We start from the raw sequence: 23,264 nt of genomic DNA on the forward strand, positions 1-23,264 counted from the left end.
TTGTAAAAAAAAAATAGAAATGAAAGGATAACATAATAGATGGAAAGTGTGTGTCAATAATTTTATATATATATATATATATATATATATATATATATATATATATATATATATATATATATATATATATATATNATATATATATATATATATATATATATATATATATATATATGAGGTTTGCTAATTTATGTAAGGGAGTTTTACATTTGGTACATTTTAGTAAAGTGAACCAACTTTAAATCCAAAAATATTTTAATGATTTAAAATAAAAAAAAATAAAAGGTAGTTATTAAAAATTCTGATTGGTCCAACGAGAGAAATTATTAGCTTTTATTATATATTTTTTAAAAAGTAGTTATTTTTTAAAATAAAAAATAAAATAAAAGATAATTGTTTTTTTAACCCAGACGGGTTCTATAAACCCTAAATCATAAACCACTATATTTTTTAAAATGTAGTTATTTTTAAAATAAAAAATAAAATAAAAGATAGTTATTTTTTAAAATTAAAAATAAAATAAAAATTAATAACTTTTCTCGTGGACTAATTTTTAATAACTATCTTTTATTTTTTTTTATTTTTAGCAAACCCATTTATATATATATATATATATATATATATATATATATATATATATATATATATATATATATATTCAATTTGCACACCGTTGAAATAATCTAATACAACTTGGTGCATTTAATCAAACACCACTTCTTTTTCTTAATGTGTTACCATAAAAATTCATCACTTTTTCTTTGTTTAATATTTTGGTTGACCTTGTGTGACAAAATGTATCCATTTAGATAAATAGACATAGTTTAGTGTATATAAACTTCTATTCCCTTCATTTTTCCATAGAAAGTGCTGTATTCGTTTCCATGGAGTCTGTGCATGATATATCTTCAGCTATAATGATGCATGTTCACACTGGTACCAGATAATATTTTTTATGAAACTATTTATAAAATTGTATAATCAGACAGAGTTAACTCAAGATCCAAAGTCTTTATTTTAAGATATTAATACACTTTTACTAAATTAATGTATTTAAGAAAAAGATTTAACAAAACTTTTTAATACCAATATATTTCTATCAAATTAACATAAATTATTTTAACAATAAACAAAAAAATTAATTCTTAGTTTTAAATCTCTCCAACTCTTAATTCATCCTTTATCTGTGCTTATCTCTTAGTTATCTTAAAAAATCATTATTCCTTAGTAATGAGATAAGCTTATACTACGTCGTCTCCAATTGTTTTTGTTTTTGCCAGGTTTAATTATTGGGTTCAGCTGTGACAAAATGTGCTATATAAGCTCTATTCCCCTCATCTTTTTCTACAGAAAAGTGTTGTGTTGTTTCCATGGATTCTCTGCGTGCTGTGTGTTCAGCTAATAATGCTTGTTCATTCATAACTGGTACCTACTATAGCTTCAAGTTCTTTGAATTAATATACTTTTTTTTTCATTTGTAAAACTTATTTTGATAAATTATTCATTAGAGACTGATATTGTGAAACATTGCTAATTGTAGGGGGAAATCTCTCGCGCTCTAAACTTTCATCCAACAATATTTACTACACAAGTATGTCTCACATATCCTCATTTCTTGCATTACCTTTATTAATATTACTCTTTTTATAATAAAGAGAACTTGTTTAGAACATTTTTTAAGGAGATTTTCATTTTTTTTTCTGTTTTTCAATATTGATAGTATTTTTTAAAACAAACTATGTTTTTTTTAATCATTAAATGTTATTGTATTATACTAAGAGTCGAAAAACAAAAAATACATGTTTGAATTAAAGTTTTTAAACTTAAATTTATATAAAATTTTTAACTTAGTGATTTGATTGAGTGAAGAAAGAATGATGATGACATAAAGTTAATAAAATAACTAGTATAGAAATACAAAAAGGAAAGTATCATATTTACAATCTAAGATACTCAAGCAACACAAGTATAATTTACCGTTTTTTTTAACAGCGCATAATTTGCTCTTATTACACTTTTTTACGTGTTAATATGTTAGATGGGATGTATTTAAGGTTAAATATGATTTTAGTTCCGTTTTGGTTTTAGTCCCTTTTTTAAAATAAAGTATAATTTATTCTCTCAATTTTAGAAAATTCTGGTTTTAGTCCTTTTTATCAAATTTTTTTAATTTTATTTGTTGTTTCAAACACGTTTCATTATAACATTTGAATTGTTTACACTCTTTCACACATTTTTGCTTCAATGTTAAACGCGTTTGAAACAACAAATAAAGTTTAAAAAAAATTGGTAAAATGGACTAAAACCAGAGTTTTCTAAAGTTGAAGGACTAAATTGTACCTTAGTTTGAAATAGGGACTAAAATCAAAATCGTTCCAAAGTATAGAGACTAAAAACATATTTAACCCGATGTATTTATACGAAAATCATCGAATAAATATTAATTTAAAAAAATAATTAATTATTATAGTGATTATTTTATATTTTAAAAATTATTAATATGTAAAATAACTTTTATTATAAAGAAAAAATTATAATTAAAGTGTCAGTTTGAAAGATGATAAAGTGTCACTTTGATGTGTATCACCATGCAAATTTGAAACATGATTGAGTATCACTTTTATGGTACACTTAAAAAGTAAAGGGCTTTACCTACTCCTAATTGTCTGTCAACCTTTTTTTTGGAAAGGAGGTGTCTAAATTGAAAAAATAGAAAGATAATTTTACAGAAGAAAAGTTAAATTAAATTTAAAATAATTTTATTAATTTAAATATAATAAAAAAATAAAATGCTAGAATACTAATTTTATGTTAATTAATATATCATGATTATATATTTTAGTAAAATTGATAAATTCAAAGTTATTAATTGACGATAAAAACGTTTTCTCCACCTTTAAAATTAATTTTAATTGATTTAAAATAATTTTATTAATTTCTAATTTAATTTTATTAGCCCACAGGATTTCTCTCACAGCCTACTCAAACGGATTTCCTCTAATATTTATCTATGTACTTAATTTTTTTATCTGTTTATTTTTATAATCTATTATTTTAAAATTAAATTTCAATCATCTTTTGGAAATAAATTTAATAAAAAAATAATGTTATACAGTATAAAACATTTGTCATTCAAATGAAAATATAGTTTATAATCTAATTTTATGTTCAAAAATATTTAAGAAAGAGTTTGATATAGGAGTATAATTTTATTTATTTATTATCACTAATACTTCATCAAACATTTGATGCTTAGGTTGTTGTGACTCAAAAGCTTCTCAATACAAAAGAAAAACTCAAATAGAATATAATGTTTTGAGTTTCAAACAGTCAAGATTGAACAATGATTACAGATGGATTGAAGGAAAGAAACATGTCGGGAAAGCCATCTCAAGACAAGATCTTGATTCTGAAGCAGAGGATTCTAATGCCAAAACACTTTTGATCTCAATAAATAAATTTGTAGTTGCTTTCTTCATGTTTTGCAATCCTTACAGCGTTATTGGTCGAGTAAGTTCAATTTTTTTCAAATACGAAGCACATTCTTTTTTGTGTATATATAATTATAAATGAGACATTTTATCTTTGTGGTCAGACATTTAGCACAGTTTCTGCATCTCTCTTGGTAGTGGAGAAGCTATCAGATATATCTCTATTGTTTTTTATTGGGGTGTTACAGGTGAGACTCTAATTATAAGTCAATTCTCCTTAAATAGCCACTTATAAAAACTACGCTTTAACTTCATTAACAGCTTTTGAGTTCTCAAAATGTTTCAGGCTATGGTACCTCTCTTGTTTATGGATATTTACGTTAATGGTGTCAATCAATTATCTGACCTTGAAATAGATAAGGTATGAAACTTTCTACTACAAATAAATATCTCCATCAATAATATATATATATATATATATATATATATATATATGGTTAATAAACCAGACAAACTTTTATAACTCACAAACATTATGGAAAAAGTTGTTATAAATTGATTTTGGATTTTTGGCCTAGATAAGAAAGTGACTAAATAAAATTCTAGAAAAATCTTATTTAGAAAGATTTTATAATGTAGTATAAAAATATTTAGAGAGTGTACATAAAAATAATTTTAAACCTCTAGAGAATAAATTACAGTCTTTAGACAAGATCCTAACCATTGGTTGAGAGGTTGTTACTAATATAAATAGGAATGATTGAATCATTTGTAATCAAGCCAAAAAATTTAGAAACACTAATAATACAAGAAGCCTTTCTCTTTCTCAAAATCTTCTAAACTCTCCCAATTTTTAAACACTTCCTTCAAGTCTTTAAAGTTTCCTCTCAACAAAGTGGTATCAAAGCCATAAGATCTTCATAGAAATGGCAAATACCAAAGTTTCTTTTCAAGTCTCGATGCTCACCGAGAGCATATAGAAAATTGGAGCATAGGATGATAACTCTCCTTAGTGCACATGATGTGTGGGAGGTGGTCGAGAAGGGCCACACCAAGCTAGAGAATGTAGACGATCTTTCTCAAGCTCAAAAGGAGAGTTTGAGAGATTCAAGGAATGGAGACAAGAAAGCTCTCTGTCTAATCTATCAAGGATTAAACGAAGATACTTTTGAGAAGATTTCCAGAGTCAAGTCAACCAAGGACGCATGGGAGAAGCTTAAGATTTCTTACAAGGGAGTAGCTCAAGTTAAAAAGGTAAGTTTTCAAACTTTGAGAGGAGAGTTTGAAGCTTTGCATATGAAGGAAGGTGAACTAGTCTTTGATTACTTTGCAAGAGTTTTAACGGTTACCAATCAATTGAAAAGAATTGGTGAGAAGTTAGATGATGTAAGAATTATGGAGAAAATTCTTAGATCATTAGATCCAAAGTTTGAACCATTATCAAAGAAACCAAAGACATAGAGGCCATGTTAATAGAGCCACTTCTTAGTTTGTTGCAAGCTTATGAAGAAAAGAAAAATAAGAAGGAAGAGATCGTGGAGCAAGTCCTCAAGGCACATATGTTGATTCAAGAAAAGAAGAAAATCCTTGCAACCAATCAAGATGAAGTTAAAGTCAAAAACAAGGATAAGGGTGTGCATATGGACGCAGACACGAATGGAATCCTAACAACAATAACTAAAGAGGAGAAAGCTTCAACAGAGGTCATGGGAGAGGAAACCCAAATTCAAGGTTTGACATGTCACGAATCAAGTATTATGAAGACAATAGGATTATACAACAATTGACTGTGTCAAGATCCCCTCAACAAAATGGAGTGGTGAAAAGGAAGAATAGAACAATCTTGGAGAAAGCAAGGAACATGCTTAAAAGTAAGAGACTTCCGAAGGAGTTTTGGGCTAAAGTCGTTGCATGTGTGGTTTATCTTACCAATCGCTCTCCAACAAAAAGCGTGAGTGGAAAAACATCACAAGAAGCATGGGGTGGAAGAAAGTCAGATATTTCTCATCTTAGAGTCTTTGGAAGCATAACTTATGTCCATGTACTAGATGAGAAGCACAATGAGCTTGATGACAAAAGTAAAAAATACATATTCATTGGCTACGACGCTAACTCCAAAGGGTACAAGCTTTATAACCCTAATACAAGGAAAACAATCATAAGTCAAAATGTAGTGTTTAATGAAGAAGTAGAATGAGATTGGTCGACAAGTTGTGAAGATTGTAACTTCTTCTTATGCGTTGAAGAAGATGACGTGGAACAATCACAACAACCAAAAGAGGCACCTGCTACTCCACCTACATCACCAAATAGAACCCTTCAAGAAGACGAAAACTCAAGTGAAAGAATTGCATGTTTTCGAAGTCTCCAAGAAATTTATGAGGTAACTGAAAATCTAGAAAATGTTAGCTTATTCTGTCTATTTGCTGACTGTAAGGCCATGAAATTCCAAGAAGAAATTGAAAAGAAGTGTTGGAGAAATGTTAAAGATGAAGAGATCAAGGCGATAACAAAGAATGATACATGGAAGCTAGTCTCGCTTTCAAAAAGGCAAAAAGCAATTGATGTCTAGTGGATTTACAAAGCAAAGAAGAACTCGAAATGAAAAGTTCAGAGATACAAGGCAAGATTTGTGGCGAAAAGCTACAGCCAAAGAGTTGGCATCGACTATGATGAGGTATTTGCTCTAGTTGCTTGATTAGAAACTATTAGACTTATTATGTCGTTATTAGCGCAGAATAATTGGAAGATATATCAAATGGATGTCAAATTCGCCTTCTTAAATGAAGTTCTTGAAGAAGAAGTCTACCTTGACCAGCGACTAGGATATGAAATTAAGGGTGAAGAAGACAAAGTCTTGAAATTAAAGAAGGCTCTTTATGGGTTGAAACAAGCCCCTAGATCTTGGAATCTTTGAATTGAGAAGTACTTCAAAGAAGCGAATTTCATAAAGTGTCCATATGAGTATGCAATTTATATCAAAGCTCAAGACGAAGATATTTTAATTCTATGATGGTATGTCAATGAATTGATTTTCATAGGGAATAATCCAAGCATGTTTAAGGAATTCAAGAAGGATATCACCACGGAATTTGAAATGACCGACATGAGGCTTATGACATATTATCTTGGAATTGAAGTAAAGCAAAGAAATAAATAAATATTTATCACTCAAGAAAGCTATGCTAAAGACCTCCTCAAAAAGTTCCAGATGGATGATGTTAATCCATTTAATACTCCTACGAAATGTGGCAATAAGTTGAGTATGGGTGAAGGGAGAAAACTAGATCGAACCTCTATAAAAGTCTTGTTGGAAGTTTGTGTTATTTAACTTGTACAAGACCAGACATTCTCTATGCCATTGGAGTCGTGAGTCGCTACATGGAAGCTCCAACAACTACTCACTTCAAGTTTGCGAAACGGATTCTTCGATATATCAAAGGTACAACAAGTTTTGGCATATACTATTCCATTTCTAGACTACAAGCTTATTGGATATAGCGACAGTGATTAGAATGGGGATATGGATGATCGAAAGAGCGCAAGTGGATTTGTGTTCTACATGGGAGACACAACCTTTGCTTAGATGTTCAAGAAGCAACCTATTGTCACTTTATCTACATGTGAAGCAGAGTAGGTAGCTACAACTTCATGTGTTTGCCATGTTGTTTGGTTGTGAAACTTATTGAAGGAGTTGAGCTTGCCACAAGTGGAGCCAACAAAGATTTTTGTGGGCAACAAGTCAACAATAACTTTAGCAAAAAATCTAGTCTTCCATAATTGAAGTAAGCACATCCACACTTGTTACCATTATATGAGAGAATGCGTAAATGGATGTGTAAATGGAATACATGAATACCTATGATTAGGTAGGAAAATTTTTAAAAACCTCTAGAGAATGATTTATAGTCCTTAGATTAATGTTGTGGTGGCAAGATCTTAATCATTAATTAAGGAGATACTGTTAGTATAAATAGGAATGATTAGAACATTTGTAATCAAACCATAACAAATTAGATACAGTCAATATTACAAAAAGTTTTTCTCTTCTTTCAAAATCTTTTAACCTCTCCCAATTTTAAACACTTTCTTCATGTTTCTAAAGTTTCCTCCCAACATAAGTAACTTATGTTATGGTTTGTCTTATTTAGTAGTTTGTTGCATGTTTTATTGCAGATAAACAAACCCTATCTTCCATTGGCTTCTGGGCAAATATCCTTCACCACTGGTGCCATTATTGTTGCATCAAGTTTAATTCTGGTGCCATATATTTTTTTTTTTCCCTTTCACAGTAATATTTTTTAGAAGTTCTTCGCTGACAAAGTATAAGGAGTCTTTTTTTTTTTTTTTTTTTTATCTTCTACAGAGTTTTGGGCTTGCCTGGACTATAGGTTCTTGGCCATTGATTTGGAATGTTGTGTCGTGCTTTCTTCTTTGGACAGCTTATTCGATCAATGTGAGTTCTCTTCGATTGCATAAAAACTTATTTTTGTCCCTTAAAATGTCAAGGCATAAGCATATGTAAGGGTTATGGAAGGTTAGAGTACTTATAATAATATCCATAATAATAGAAAATATATTAGTAAGATGAAAAAAAATAATTGTTTTTAGTTCATAAACAGTATTATAGACTATTAAATTTATGATAACCAATTTAAATTCCCATTTACAATGTTTAGATGGTGATAAAACTGATTTAAAACTTTTCAGGGGCCTCTGTTGAGATGGAAAAGACATCCACTACTTGCGGCAATATGCGTTTGGGCTACTTGGGCAGTCGTATTTCCAATTACATTTTTCGCTCACATGCAGGTTGTCATATAATTAATTATACTCATTTCTCATGTCTTTAATTATATTCTCTAACAACATTTCTCATGTCTTTAATTAAAGAAAGATGAAAGGAAGCTAAATACATTTTTTCATTGTGTTCATGTAACAATGTCTAGACCTTTGTGTTGAAGAGGGCTACTATCTTTCCGAGATCACTGGTTTTTGTTATTGTATTCATGAGCTTCTACTCTTTAGGTATTGCATTGTTCAAGGTAAAAGACTCTATTTTCTCAAAACAGACATTCTTTTCAACATCAAGCTTTTGGTTTAGTATATGTATCCATTGTAAACCTTTTATTGGATTCAACAGGATATACCTGATATCGACGGAGATCAAGCATATGGTATCCAATCTTTTGCAGCACGTTTCGGTCAAAAACGGGTATGTTTTCCTAGTAAAACATCTTAGTTAAGTTGTTGTTACTTTTTATTTTCTTTGGTTGTGTCTAACTAATCTTTGCAGGTATTCTGGTTTTGTGTTTCTCTTTTTGAAATGGCTTTCGGAATTGCCCTCATGGCGGGACTAACGTCTTCTAGTCTTCTGGTTAAAATTGTCACGGTAACATGCTTCTTACATATATAAGTTTGAATTCTACATCTGCGTGGATTGTTACACACTTGCATCATTTTTCCACTTAATTAGATTTTTTATTTATTTTTGCATATAAGCATATTGTGGTACGTGTTAGAATATAAAACGAACGTCTAACAATATCTTTCCCAAACTATTCTTGTAATCCCCCCCACATATCTTTCTAACTTAACTTTCTATGTCTCTATTTGGTTTGTTTCTCATTACCTCCATAAAAGCTAATACTTATAATTTATATTTCCAATCAAATTATTCTCTCCTCTATTCTAAGTTTCTCATTTATTATCTAGCCACATTTTCCGACGTTTCTCTCTACACCTCCAAATGTTTTTTCTTTCAACTTCAATTTCTCAAAATAGTCCTCAATAAGGTTACATTTCTCTTGTGAAAAATAGGTGCATGAAACCTATAATCCAATTCACATACTTCAAGGGATTTTGAAATCTGTTGAAAGTCTAGACAAATTTCGAAATCCATTTAAGCCTTCAACATATTTCAAAATCCGTTTACATCTTTAATAGATTTCAAAACTCATTGAAACCTTCGATTTCAAAACTCATTGAAACCTTCGAAAAATCCTTCAACAGATTTCAAAATTCGTTGAAGCCTTTGAAATCCCATTTTGAATTTAGTTGATACCTTCGAAAAATTCTTTAACTGATTTCGAAATTTATTGAAAGAAAAAAATCCTTCAACAAATTTTGTAATTCGTTGAAACTTTAAAAAAATCTTTCCACAAATTTTGAATCCATTGAAGTTTTCGAAATTTCATTCAATCGATTTCGAAATCTGTTGAAGTCTTCGAAAAATGGATTGTAAGGATTTTTGAATTGTAAAGAGAGGAAAACTTAAAAAAGAGGCATTTTAAGTTATATTTTTAGAGGATAGTTTTGGAATTCACAAGAAATTATAGGTGTAGAGAGAAATAGTCAGAGAAATGCACCATATTTCTTACCCTCAATAGTTTCTCCATTGACTTTTGCATTTGAATATATTATAGGAAAACGAAGTATTATAGGGTAACTCTCAAGTTCACGAATCGTATCGAAAACTTATATTTCTTCCATCATCAATTTTCCATGAACTCTCCTTAAATGAAGAAATGTGCCCTGGGAATGTTTTGCTTATTGGATAGGCTATTACAATTTCCTAATCTGTTATCAATGTTTTAGGGCTTGGGACATGCTGTTCTGGCTTGGATTCTCTGGTATCAAGCAAAATCTGTAGATTTGACTAGCAAAGCTTCCATCGGATCCTTCTTTATGTTGATCTGGAAGGTAATAATGATTTAATATTTGTTTACCATTTAAGGAGCTAAATATCTGTATTATTATTTGAAAGAAATAACCATCTAATTAATTTTCCCTGTTTTGAAAAATAAGTTTTCTTTTTAACTTCTATTTCTTTTCTATTTCCAATTGAGATACATAATCTGGGATAAATCAGCTAAAGTTATTTTTTGTGAACATGAATTTCTATGATAGTTTGAACTTGTAATAAATTAAAAAAAAAAAACAGTAATGTTCAAGATGCAAAGCGTGTCTCAAGTAAGGATGGCAAACAAATCCGTGCCTGCGGGTATCCGCGGATTAAACTCGTTGTGGATAGTTGGTACCCACGGGTAATAGGTATCCGCGGGTAACGGGTTTTTTAATATTCGTTTCTTATCGGGTCGGGTTCGGATTTTGTATTATCTGTACCCGCAGATACCCGTTACCCGTTTAGAAGTTAAAATTACATTTCTGTCCTTAGTTTCCTTTGCATAAGTACCTTTAACTTTAAATCTAAAACATTTCAATTTTTTTTTTCAATTTAATTTGAATTATTTCATTTAAAAACTTATAAAATGTTTTTTTTTTAATATTTGCGGGTTGAAAACGGGTATCCAACGAGTACCTGCGGGTTTTAAAATATCCGCGAGTATTTTTTAAACGAATACCCGGCGGATAGTGAGTCGGGTGGCGGATACGTTTTTATCCGGCGGGTCGGGTTGCAAGTAGACACTATCCGTGTCCGACCCGACCCATTACCATCCCTAGTCTCAAGTGAATTTTGGTCAATTTTTTCTATATTTATTTTTAAATTTTTGCACTAAAATCTGTGTTCTTTTTTCATTAAAGTGGGATATATCATATATTGATGTCTTTTCTGTTTTTGCAGTTATTGTACGTAGCATACTTTCTCATGCCGTTGATCAGATAAAGATATGTGCTGGTTAAAACAATGTTGATAACCACATCCAACGAAATAAACAAGAGTTGTTTGCATTTGAAAATTATTGAAATAATTAGTACAAAGATATGTTCTCCCTCACTATGATTACCTCTTGTATTAGTTTAGATTTTTCTTTAGTTTTAAGAAGACTATATATGAACAAATTTGGTAAAGTTTGAAATTAGCAGAATATGCATTTTTTTTTTAATTTCTCTTATATTTTAAATATATGGTTATTTATACATTAATACAAGTTTCTTACTTCTCGAATACATTTTCTAGTTGAAATTAATTGAAAAATATTAAATTTATCTACCCCTATCATTTTTAGTTGCTATTTTTTGTGCTTTTATCTGTTGGGCATTAGAAATACACTGTTATAGTATTTAAGTATTTATTTTGAAGACACAACAAAGTAACTGAAAAAAAAAATCAAATAGAGAATCTATATTTCTCTTTTTTATTAAAGGTACTACAATAACTTTATGGTACTATAACTTATATTTAAATATAAAAAGTTATGTTGGATTAATTAAAACACTTTAATTATATTTAAGTGCAAACAGAGACGTTATCTTTGGTCAAACCATAAGTGGCACCAAATAAGAGTTAAATAAAAGGAGAAAAAAAGAAACATGTACGTTTCCAATGGATCAATTTACTAAGAATTTATGAAACGAGTGAAAATGGAAAGTTGTTTCCTTACCTCTCTTGTATGCATTCAATTGCAAAATAAAGGTATTCCAGCACTTGACCGAGAGTATATAGAGAGAATAGTTTAAAAATAAAATTATTTAATATTTATATTGCACTATATTTTATTAGACAGACTATGATGAATTGAACTAATTAACACATCTGATTTAAGGAAATTTTGGAGTAATATTTTTAAAGTTTATTATATACTCCTCCATTTCGTTTCAAGCATAGTTTAATGCTTTCTAAGAGAAATTAAAGAATACAATAGTTTTCTTTATATTTAATAATATATATATATATATAGAATAGATTTGATATAAGATTAAAAAATTAAAGTTTTTTTATTATAAGTCGAAACAAGTTCAATTCATTTAACTTATGGTTATGCAGATTCGAGATAGATTATAGTGAGCTAACTCACAACCTACGTGTATTTTAAATAAAGCAGTTTCGTCTTTTAAAATCAAACAAACCCTAACTTAAAATTAATTTTCCTTTGCTTTGTCTCCATCACACACATTCTCATAGTTTTGCCCATATCACACAACTTCATCTACACCATTTGTGTTGTTGCTACAATCATTCATATTTGTTATAGCTCCTTTGTTTCATAGTTACTCCGCATTGCAACTCCTCCACGTCACTGTCCCTCTACATCGTAGCCCCTAAAATAATAATTACAATTTTCTAACTTCTAGTAATTTAATATTTTACCAACAATATTAGTATTGCATTTAATATTCAACTACCAACACCCTCCTTCAAGTTGGTTGGTGAATGAATATCTATCTTTCCTAGATTGTATGTAACATCATGAAATTGCTTAGTTAAAAGACTTTTTGTAAAAAAATCTTCTAAATAATCTATCTCTCTGTATTTAGTTTTATCATGTTGAACTGGATTGTGAGCAATGCTAATAGCAAACTTCTTATCACAATAAAGTATCATAGTTCGGAATTCAACTTTTGCACTAGACCTGTAAGGACACTCTAAGTTGTCAAATATTTCCACCTAAGAACATGCAATAACTTGAGGTGGATTTCTTATCTATGACAGACCTTACATAATCTGCATCAGTATACACTTCCGTTTGTAATTTTTCATTTCTCTTAAACAATAATCCCCTTCCTGAACATGTCCTCAAATATTGAAGGATTTTGTTTACAACTTGTAAATGTCTATCCATTGGAAAAATGAGAGTCCCAACAAGTCTTTGATATTGGCCTTTATTCACAAAAGAACTTCCTTCATCACTTCCAATTTTATGGTTTTTTTTAGGAACTCCAATGGTCTTGCAATCAATCATATATGTTTCTTTGAGAAGATCAATAACATACTTTCTTTGGGTGATAAAGATGTCTTTCTTCGAGTAAGTTACGTCTATCCTAAGAAAGTACATCAACTTTCCTAGATCCTTCATTTCAAATTAAGTAGTAAACTTTTCCTTCAATATTTGTTTCTCATGTTAATCATATCCTACAACAATCATATCATCAACATAAACTAAGAGTAGTGCAAGTTTACCTTTTGGGGAATGTTTAAAGAACAAGGTATGGTCACTTTGAATCTGTTGATTCTTCATGGAGATCATAACATGAGTGAGCCGACCAAACCAAGCACGAGGTGACTGCTTAACTTCATACAAGGATTTCTTCAACCTACATGTTTTATTCCCTTCTTCAATAGGCCTAAAGCATGTGGGAATTTCCATATAGAATTCTTTCTCTAATTGTCCATGCAAGAAATCATTTTTCACATCAAATTATTACAATTCCCAACAAAAATAAACTACTAATGAGTGAATGATTATAACCATATTCATCTTTCCTATTGGAGCAAATGTCTCCTCATAACCAACACCATAAGTTGGAATAAATTCTTTAACAATTAACCTTGCTTTGTAACTTTCCAATGTGCCATTAGATTTATACGTTACATTATAAACACATTTTCATCCTACTGTCTTTTTATCTAGTGGCTTGTTAACAATTTCCCTACTTTGGTTTTTTCTAAGGCATTCATCTCTTCGTTCATGGCTTGAACCCAATTCTCATCCTTCAAAGCTTCCTGAACTAAATTAGGGACTCTAATATCATCAATGGTAGAGAGAAAACCCTAATGTTTCATAGATAGGTTTTTATTAATCATCACTGCAAGAAAATTGCAATTTACATACTGATTATTATATACGGATTCAGATCTGTATGTAAGAAGCTTTTTACATACCAACTTTATATATGGATTATTAAATAATTAATAATTAAAAATTAAATATATAACTTAAATGAGGTTTCTCAGTTACACAGCTTCAGTACTGCAACCCTCGTTCTCTCCCGCTCCCTCGTTCTCCCATTTCACTCACCGCCTCTCTCTCGAGCACTCTAACCCTCGTTCTCTGCCGCTCCTTTATAGCCTCTCACTCTCTCCCTCACTAAGCTCACTCTTGCACTCACTCTATGTCCATCTCGTTCACTCTCACACAGTTCACCATTTTCTTCTTCTTCACACTCCGCTAACCCTGGTCACCATTCTCTCGCACTGACTTGAAAGAAGAAGAAGTTCGTTTTTCTCGCTCTGACTAAGTCTTTCGTTCTTCTGATTTAGGGTTTATTATTCATTCATCTACAAGTAATTATCTCTGTTCATTCGTAAATCCCTAAATTCGTAGAACTAGAAAACCCTAATCCCTTTTTTCTTTCTTTCGATTGGTTCAAATGCTTTATGGTGTGGTTCATGTGTTGTGTGTGGAAGACGTTGCATTGTTAGGAGATTCTGATTGAGGAGGGTCTTGTGTTTTAGGAAGTTCTTGATTCGTAAAACCAGAAACCCAAAATCCCTAAATCCCTCTTTTTTCTTGATTCTCTCTTCGATTTTGAATTTGAAGAAGCAATCAATTTTGTGAAAAAGATAAAGGAGAATCAGTTTTTCTGGTGGTTTTGCTGATATAGTTTACACTGTTTCTTTTAAACAAAATTTTTAGGTTGCTACCCTCTTCAAGGACCACTGAGATTTGCTTGAGGAGTTCACTAGATTCTTACCGTATACCTCTGCTACACCTTCGACACAGTATGCTCCATATAGTCAAAATTCGTCACAGCACTATAATAAGTAGAGTTCCACGACTCCAATGATGCGCCAAATTCCACCAGACAGTAAGATTTGTTCTTATACCAGTTATATATGGATCTTGTAAACTGCCTCTTTTAACGTTTGGGTTTTGAACATTTTTCTACAGCAACTTTATTTATAGAGAAGGCTGAAGGTTTTGGAATGGCTTCCCACTTTCCTTCTTATGAAGACAAAGATACCTTAAAGAGTAAGCAATAATGTTATGCTTTGTGCAAAGGCATATGTTTCGTGGTTTTAGATTCATATCTTATTTTAACTTGGCAGTAAGATATCTAGTTTAAAATATGGTGCAAACTTTAATCTATTTAACTAGTGCGATAATATGCACAACATTGAAGCAAACCTTCACTTAAGAAAACCAAAGAGGATAGGAAATTATAATAACTTTTCTCTGGTGTTGTTGTTCTGTTTTTAGTTCATCAATGGAGATGATAAACACACACAAGAAAATCAGAGTATATAAATATAATTTATATGAAGGGCGTACTGTTCAAAATGGCGTCTTGTTAGGAAACACATTTGTAGCCTTGTAACTAGGAAAGACCACTTTCTATAGCAGCAAATATAGAGAGAATGGGACTTGATTGATTGGCATTTCGATAAGCTCCACTGAGTTCCAAACACACTCTTAATAGTTTAAATTTTTCTAAGGAACCTGAGTCTATAAATGCTAAAGTAAAATAATTTATAATTTTGGGTGTTGCATTAGTATGATGATTGACGTGTGCTTAATTGATTGAATTCTTTATAATCTCTTGTACAGGCTGACTTAAATGTGAGGCAAAAGATATTGACTGCCACACTGGAATTTTTGCTGCCAGTGAAAGGTATTAGTCTTTTACCCCCACAAAGTGAAAGGTATTAGTCTTTTACCACATGGATGATTGTTGTTTATTTTTTGTTGGTAGATATTTCCACTTTTAATGTCTAACCATTTAATGTTTGACTGAGTTTTGAAAAGAAGAGGGGGGATTGTTAAGAGAGGGGATTCTGTGATAGCAGCAACAAGGGCGTTTTATTATGTTACCCCTGACAATCACAGTAATGCCTCATAGTGAAACAAGGTTAGTATGATTGTATATTTGATATGATTGAACAAGGTATCTCTTATTGTATTTATTTTTGGTCTAATAGAAGGAATTTTTGCTATATGGAAAGAAAGACATTTAATACTGAAAAGTTGTCAAAATCTTATTGCTACAAATTTTCAGCAGTTATTTTTCATTTGCAGGGCTATTGTTCATTTTTCTTATGTTTTTTTGTGTCATTCATTTTAAGAACGACAGTCGAAACATAGTGTTTCATTGTTCACCATGAATTTAGTTTCACGTACATCTGTGGGTGGTTTTAGCTAGCACTCTGATTCTAGAGCATCAAAATTGAATCAAAATAGAAGTACGATTCAATCAATTTTTGTTTAAATTGTAGTTGATCACCATCGAGCATATTATCTATTGTATCTTTACTATGCATTTTATTTTCCTCGCCATTTTGTTATTGTTTGCACATTGTTTTAATGTAGGCTATAGATCACTTTTGGGAAAATGAAAATGGTTTACTTGTTGCTACATATGTTGTTGCCCAGAGTCTTGATGTTCCTGGTGTTAGAAGTGTTGTCCACTATCAGTTTCCACATTCGGCAAAGGTATGAAATGCCTTGTTTCTTTGATTCTTATATTTTATACCTTTACTCTTTTTTCTTATACCTTTACTCTTTTTAAAGCTACTAATTGTATATTGTGTTTTTTTTTATACCTTTACTCTTTTTTCTTATGTCTTTACTCTTTTTAAAGCTAATAATTATTTATCTTTCAACACTTTTGCTGTTTTTCTTTTTAGTGTTTGAAAATTTAAATTATATTAATATAATTATTAAATATTTTAATATTAACTCAATGATCATAAAGTTTTGGACAGGTTGGTTATATTTTGCCGTCAAGGTTTACTTATTTTAATTTTTAAAAACACATTACATGTTAATTAAAAATGATCTTAAAATTTTATAGAAACTTGACAACTTTAATTTATTGAATAAAACTTTAATTAATAATGGTTAGATCAATAAAATTAATTTGAATAGGGAATTCTCAATGCATAACTCTAATATGAAATTAAAGTTCTAGATAGAATTTTCAATGTATAACTCTATAATATGAAATTGCAGTTCTAACAGCTTAGTACTAAATAGAATTTTCAATGCATAACTCTGTAATATAACCAACTTAATACAAGAATATACTTGAACAACCTTCATAAATATGGTCAGAATTGTTAAGAATATACTTGAACAACCTTCATATCCTCGTACCTTCTTTTTTTTTTAGCTGTTCAAGACTAACACTTATGGGGTTACCAAGAGATAAGATTAAGTCAAATTAATTCTTTTTCTTTTGTTCTTTTATAATAGCTGCAGTTGAAGCACTACGAAGATGGTGGAGAAAGTAAAAGAGTTTAACATGGAGAGAGTTATAGAGGAATTTGAGAGGGTGACAAAGGATGTTAAGAGGTTCAAGACTACTAACATTATGGTTTTTTTAAGCTTTTTAGACACATTAAATTTCGAATATCTCGTATTGTATAAGGATGCTTTTGGATTTACTATGTAATATAAGGAATGACTGAATCTCGTTCGGGTTGCAAAAGGAATAGAGAATTAGGATAATTTTTTTTTTTTATAATTATAAAGTTACATACGGATTCTTCCGTATGTAATTATATTTTTAATTACATACGGATTTTATATACGGACTTTTTGTATATAATTATATATGGAAAATTCGTATATAAATTATATACGGATATATCCATATATAATTTATCTACGACAGTTTTACATATGGATTTTTATCCGTATATAAGCCGTATGTAACCAAGTGTTATATACGGATTTTGGTTGTATGTAATTTAATTTTTTCTTGTAGTGCATAAAAAGAGAAATAGGATACTTGGTTCAAAACTGAGTTCCTTTCTTCCAAACAATGGGCAAGTCATCAAGTCAGGTTCACAATTAATATTAAAGGAATTTTCCAGTGTTCAAGGGTGTTAGAAGAAGGAACACTTGCCCCTAGGTTAAATGATCGGTGTTGTTCTTGGATAAGATTTTTTTGTCTCCTATAATATTTTATATGGAAGAAATTCTATGCACAACTAATTTTTAGAATTTACCCTGTCTCAAGAACATAGTTGCCCTTGTTAGGATTAACTTTAGAGATATCCATACAAGATGTGCCGAGAGTAGTACAAGATTGTTCTTGTATGAAAAGGATAAAAGATTACTCAAAAGATTCAAAAAAACTCAACTTCAAACGAAGCCCCCCCCCCCCCCCCCACACTAAAGTTGAGGACATTCGTAAAAATATTTAGTTTCATCAAAAGTGACATCCATGAAGGTAAAAAAACTTTCAACTCGAAGGATGAAAGTAACAATATCCCTTTTTATTATATTTATAGCTAATGAATATACATTGAACAACTTTACGATCTAACTTTCAACAAAATTGACTATGAATATGGACAAATACAACACATTTAAAAACTTGATTATGAGGACTAGAGAAAGCAATAGATGAAAAGAATGAAGATATGAACTTAATAGGACTCAAACCATCTAGGAATCAAGAAGGTAATCAGTTAATAAGATAGGTTGTAGTGAGAATAACCTCTCCCCAATAAGATTTATGGACACTCATTTGGAAAAGAAGTGTTTATGTCACCTCAAGAAGATGCCTATTTTTTCTTTCATTAATGCCATATTTTTAAGGTGTATGCACACAATTACATTCATGAATAACATTATTTTTAGAAAGAAAATCATACATGTCATGATTCACATATTCCCTTCCATTATCAAAATGTAAACAGTTAATTGACTTCTAAAATTATGTTTTTTCCATATGGAAGAATTTACCAAATAAAGTAAAAACTTCATATTTTTCTTTCATGAGGAAAATCCATATAATACGAGTACAATCATCAATAAACGTTGTTGAGATTGTTGATAAAGGAAGCATTAGTTTAGCTAAACCTTAATCTCACATGCTCTGGTTTTTTATGATAACAACACATTATTAATAACACATGTATTGTTATGTGTTGCACGTTTTATTCTTTATTGTGATTGATATCTAAATGAACATGTTTGTGTTGATTATCATATATGTATGCATATTCACTGATTTGATACTTGATACATCACTTATGATTGCATTACATATGTTTATGAAAAGAAAACCACATGCACTTTGATGAACTTATATTGTGTGGCAAATCTGCAAGTTTCAAGTCGACTTCATTATGAAGTAAGTCGATTAAAACTCGTGACTTTGCACAGATTTTCAAAAGCAGTGCTGTGAGTGATTTTGCATTGAAAAGATTTTCAAAACTTATTTGAAGTGTCTAAGTCGACTGCATGCGCAGTGGATCCGACTTAGTTAGTTATTTGTTTTGAAATTCTGTTAATGCTTTTGCATTGTTACGACTATATTTCAATTGTTTGTTAAAGCATTAATTGATAGTCAATTATATTAAATACGAAATCAATTTGGTTGTTATGACTGCTGCTAATTGACTTAACTGTTATAATTTTCTGGTGACAGTCGACTACAGGAGCGTCTGATTTATAGAAAACTATAAATAAACTTGACTCTGTTGATCAAAGAGAGAAGAGAGACTTTGGTTGAACAGACATTTTTATTTGATGTTTCAGATATAGATCCTGTGATTGAACGCTCCAAGAACTCATCAAGAAGAAGGTGGAGATCTTTCTTGGAAAAGTGTCTTAAGGAGAAAGTGAATTGCGCGTACTGTTTGATCAAGTTCTGCACATTTGGTGTCATCATACTGATCAAGTTTTCTATCAATCTTTGGAAAGATTGTTGTTGTCCAGTTGGAATTACAGGAGGTGGACTCGTGAAGTTCTGACACTTTGAGGATTTTTCAAAGTGGGTTGAAGATTGCAGAAGAAGGAATATCTTGCTGCAAATCTTTGTATTGCTTCCTATATTTTGGTTAGAGGGTTAGATGGGTATTTTATATTTTTTACGTGGAGGTCTCTATAAAAACCTTGCTGTAAAAACGTTGACCCTTATAGTGCATTTACTTCCTGGTTGTGGAAGGACGCTGGATGTAGGCATTGAGGTCAAACAAGTATAAAAACTCTGTGTTTGCTTTCTCTATCCCTACACTTTTACATTAAGTTGACTTTACTGTTTACATAGCCAACTTTATATTTCCGCTGCACTTAAACTTTTCATTTCTTGCGATTTAAGAAACTTTGTAAAGGTTCATACTTTGCGAATTTTTTTTTGAAAAGACTCTGATTTTTAAACCTCACCAATTCAGGCCCCTCTTGGTGTTGAAACTGAGGCATCGTGTTTCCAAAAAACATGATAAACCACTTAACACCAGAAATACTATAGTTTGATGCAGGTCCCCAAATGTTAGAATGAATTAAATCAAAAGGATGGACACTCTTTGTATTACAAGGAGGATATGTGACACAACGGTAATTTTGCATGTTATTATACATCCCATTTAAATGACTCAAAAGATTCTTTGGAAAATAACAAAGGAAACATGAAATTTAGAACCAAAAAGGAGGGATGTTTAAACGATAATGGAGAAGCCCAATTGGAGCAGACTCAAGTAGTGCAAGATTGGATACAAGAGGTACTTGTTTATGGACTAATACTATTTTTAGATCCCAAGTTATTAAAACAATACAACTCTCTCAGTTCCTTAACAGTTTTTGTCGTCCTCCCCGTGACAAGATCTTGGAAAACACAACAAGTAGGAAAGAAGGTTACAAAACACTACAAGTCATGGGTAAGTTTTTTGATGGAGATAAGATTATTGGAAAGGTTTGGAACATAAAGGACATCTTTAAGGTTGAGGGATGGAAAAAGGGAGACATTGCCACATCTAATTATTGGGATATGAGTACCATCGACAATAGTAATGTGGTTACAAAAAGGAGAGACATATGATGTTAAAAAAGATTAATGAGGGGTCATATAGTATGTGGCACCATAGTCAAGAACCTAAGAGTCCTTACGTAAAGTCTTAGAAACATTAAAAGTTAAATTAAAGTTCTTACCAGTCATAACTAAAGAGAAAATACTAGAAGGTGACCCACTAGTAGACTTTATTTGAGATTTCGAACATTCAATTTTGAGCAAATAGTGCATGTATCTCTACAGTTAGAAGCTTAACATTGCTTAGTGGAGTTGTCATGCTCCAAAGTGGTAGCAATGACAATTTTGATATGTCAAAAGCTCCAACAAAAAAGCTCGATAATGACTCTAATAAGAACTCCAACGAGGGTCCGACAACAACTCTGGTGATAGTTCCAACAAAGGTTCGGCCAGGTCTAGTAAAGGTATAGCAAGGCTCCGACAAAGGTCTAGCGAGACTATGACGACGTCTCTAGAGAAGGTTTGACGACGACTCCGACAAATTTTTCACAAAGGTCTAGTGAAGGTTTAGCGAAAGTCAGATGATGACTCTGGTAAAAGTCTAGTAAAGGTCCAACAACATAAAAGAATTAATATAAAAGAAATAATATTTTTATTCAATTTATTCAAAACGATGCATTCACTTTTATATAGAGAGAACTTAAACCCTAAAGTAATAATTATCTCTAGAATCTTCTAATAACTTTTAGTAATTTAATATGATACCAACAAATTTCAATATTTCATTTAATATCCAACTAAAAACAACTTGCAATGTTAGTCATGTTAGTGAACTATTGACATCCAAGAACTCCAAGATTTGGAGAAAGTCACATGAGCTTTTTTGGAATCATGAGAATGCACAAGGTGCATCTCTAGGACCATGACCATAACGAAGCCTCAACTTTGTTGATAAAAGTCTTCATGCAAGGTCTACTTCAAAGCAAAATCAACTTAAACAAAGGAAGCTAGAGCTTTGAAGTTTTAAATGAATAAGATGAAACTTTAGAGGTTGAGTTAAAAGGCTCAACTAATTGAAAAAATATCTCAATATCAATTTTTTTTTAAATAGATTCTAACATGAAAATACTAAAGCAATAAGAGATTACAAAAAAAAGAAAGGAAAGCTTCATAAAAAAAAGGATGAAAATCATCTTAAGATTAATTACCATGAATATAGAAGACTAAGCCTAAAAATTACTAAGCTCAAGATGAAAGAAAAACCTAAATTAAAAAAGAAAAGTATGATGACAATGGGAGAAGATTTTAGCTCAAAGGTTTCCATATGTTTTGTCTTCAATTTTTAGTTCATTTTTTTAGTATTAATATCTGAAGTTCAATGTCTGTGTGTGAGTGTTAAACCCATAACCTCTCCCACCCCTTCCAAACTCATTAAACCCTTATAACTTTCAAATGTTAATGGAGGAAGTTGAACCCAAAACCTCTCACTTTCCCTTACAACTTTACCATTAAGCCATCATAAATTTCTTAAGGTGTGTTTGCTTATGTATTTTCACTTTAAACTGTAATATAATCTGACCTTTCCTTATTGGTTTTTCAATAATTTTTTTTATATATACTACCATAAGGAAAAATGTAATTATCATTAGTAATAACGAAATTTCGTCAGTAAAACAAAATTACCACGAGAAATTGATGGTAAAAACGTTCTTGATAAAATGCTTGTCAGTAAATTTTATGGACAAATTAATGATAAAAAATCATCAATAATTTTTAATGATAAAAAATCATCTATTAATAATTACTGACAAATTTTGGTCAATAGCAATTATCCTTTGATAATTATCATTCTTTTGACCATCAATAATTATCTATCAATAATAAAAAAAAAATTATCAGTAAATTTTATTGACATTATCAAATTACCAATTACCACCAAAATATATGTTGGTAATAAAAATTCTAAAACTTGTCATTTAGATCCGCTTTAGCAACTAATTTTTTTTTTATTTGTAAATTTGTCAGTAATTATGAAATTTATTGAAGTATATTATTTTTACCTAATTTTAGTTGCATTGAATTCTATATTTTTAGAGTTTTAAAATGGACATATGTTTGCTATATTTTAATGTCTAATTATTTCCTATAATTCTTAGAACTTAAAGCACATTTGTTGAATTTTTGTATATATAGCCTACTTTAAGCCTAATTACCTCATTTAAGCCTACTTTTACTTTAGATTTGGATGCATATATAGCCTAAATGTGCTCAATTTTTTACACAAAAATCATTTGCTTAATTGTCAATTTTGAGAAATCATATCTTCATCTTATTTTCTCTCTTTTTCTCTCAAATTCCATTTTGACTCTTTCACTTTTCTATTACTTTTTTTGTCTTCTTCATCCATGGAGAAGGAACTCTTGAGAATCAATTCACAAAATTAAAATCAAAAAA

At 30.4% G+C, this 23,264-nt stretch overlaps 1 protein-coding gene and 1 long non-coding RNA gene across 13 annotated transcripts; both read left to right on the forward strand.

Annotated features, from left to right (window-relative positions):
• Window positions 1-1,326: 1,326 nt before the first annotated feature.
• Window positions 1,327-11,131, forward strand: LOC106770252 (glycinol 4-dimethylallyltransferase-like). The gene is made up of 13 exons (XM_014656068.2): window positions 1,327-1,425; window positions 1,541-1,591; window positions 3,257-3,510; window positions 3,596-3,679; window positions 3,778-3,852; window positions 7,608-7,691; window positions 7,798-7,887; window positions 8,142-8,243; window positions 8,381-8,476; window positions 8,575-8,646; window positions 8,728-8,823; window positions 10,029-10,133; window positions 11,017-11,131. The coding sequence occupies exons 1-13, from the start codon at window positions 1,371-1,373 to the stop codon at window positions 11,056-11,058; spliced, it is 1,206 nt and encodes a 401-aa protein (XP_014511554.1). The 5' UTR covers window positions 1,327-1,370; the 3' UTR covers window positions 11,059-11,131.
• Window positions 11,132-14,058: 2,927 nt separating this feature from the next.
• LOC106769751 lies at window positions 14,059-17,568 on the forward strand. 12 transcript variants are annotated; one of them, XR_001376368.2, is made up of 7 exons: window positions 14,059-14,327; window positions 14,750-14,921; window positions 15,005-15,085; window positions 15,662-15,756; window positions 15,860-15,962; window positions 16,421-16,543; window positions 17,306-17,568. It is a non-coding gene; the product is annotated as an uncharacterized LOC106769751 (long non-coding RNA). The 12 variants fall into 12 exon arrangements; XR_002669160.1 differs by having other exon boundaries at window positions 15,662-15,725; window positions 15,757-15,962; window positions 16,484-16,543; XR_001376369.2 differs by having other exon boundaries at window positions 15,662-15,725.
• The last annotated feature ends 5,696 nt before the right edge of the window (window positions 17,569-23,264 follow it).

Source organism: Vigna radiata, chromosome 8, assembly GCF_000741045.1.
Source record: "Vigna radiata var. radiata cultivar VC1973A chromosome 8, Vradiata_ver6, whole genome shotgun sequence".
NCBI classification, from domain to species: Eukaryota; Viridiplantae; Streptophyta; class Magnoliopsida; order Fabales; family Fabaceae; genus Vigna; species Vigna radiata.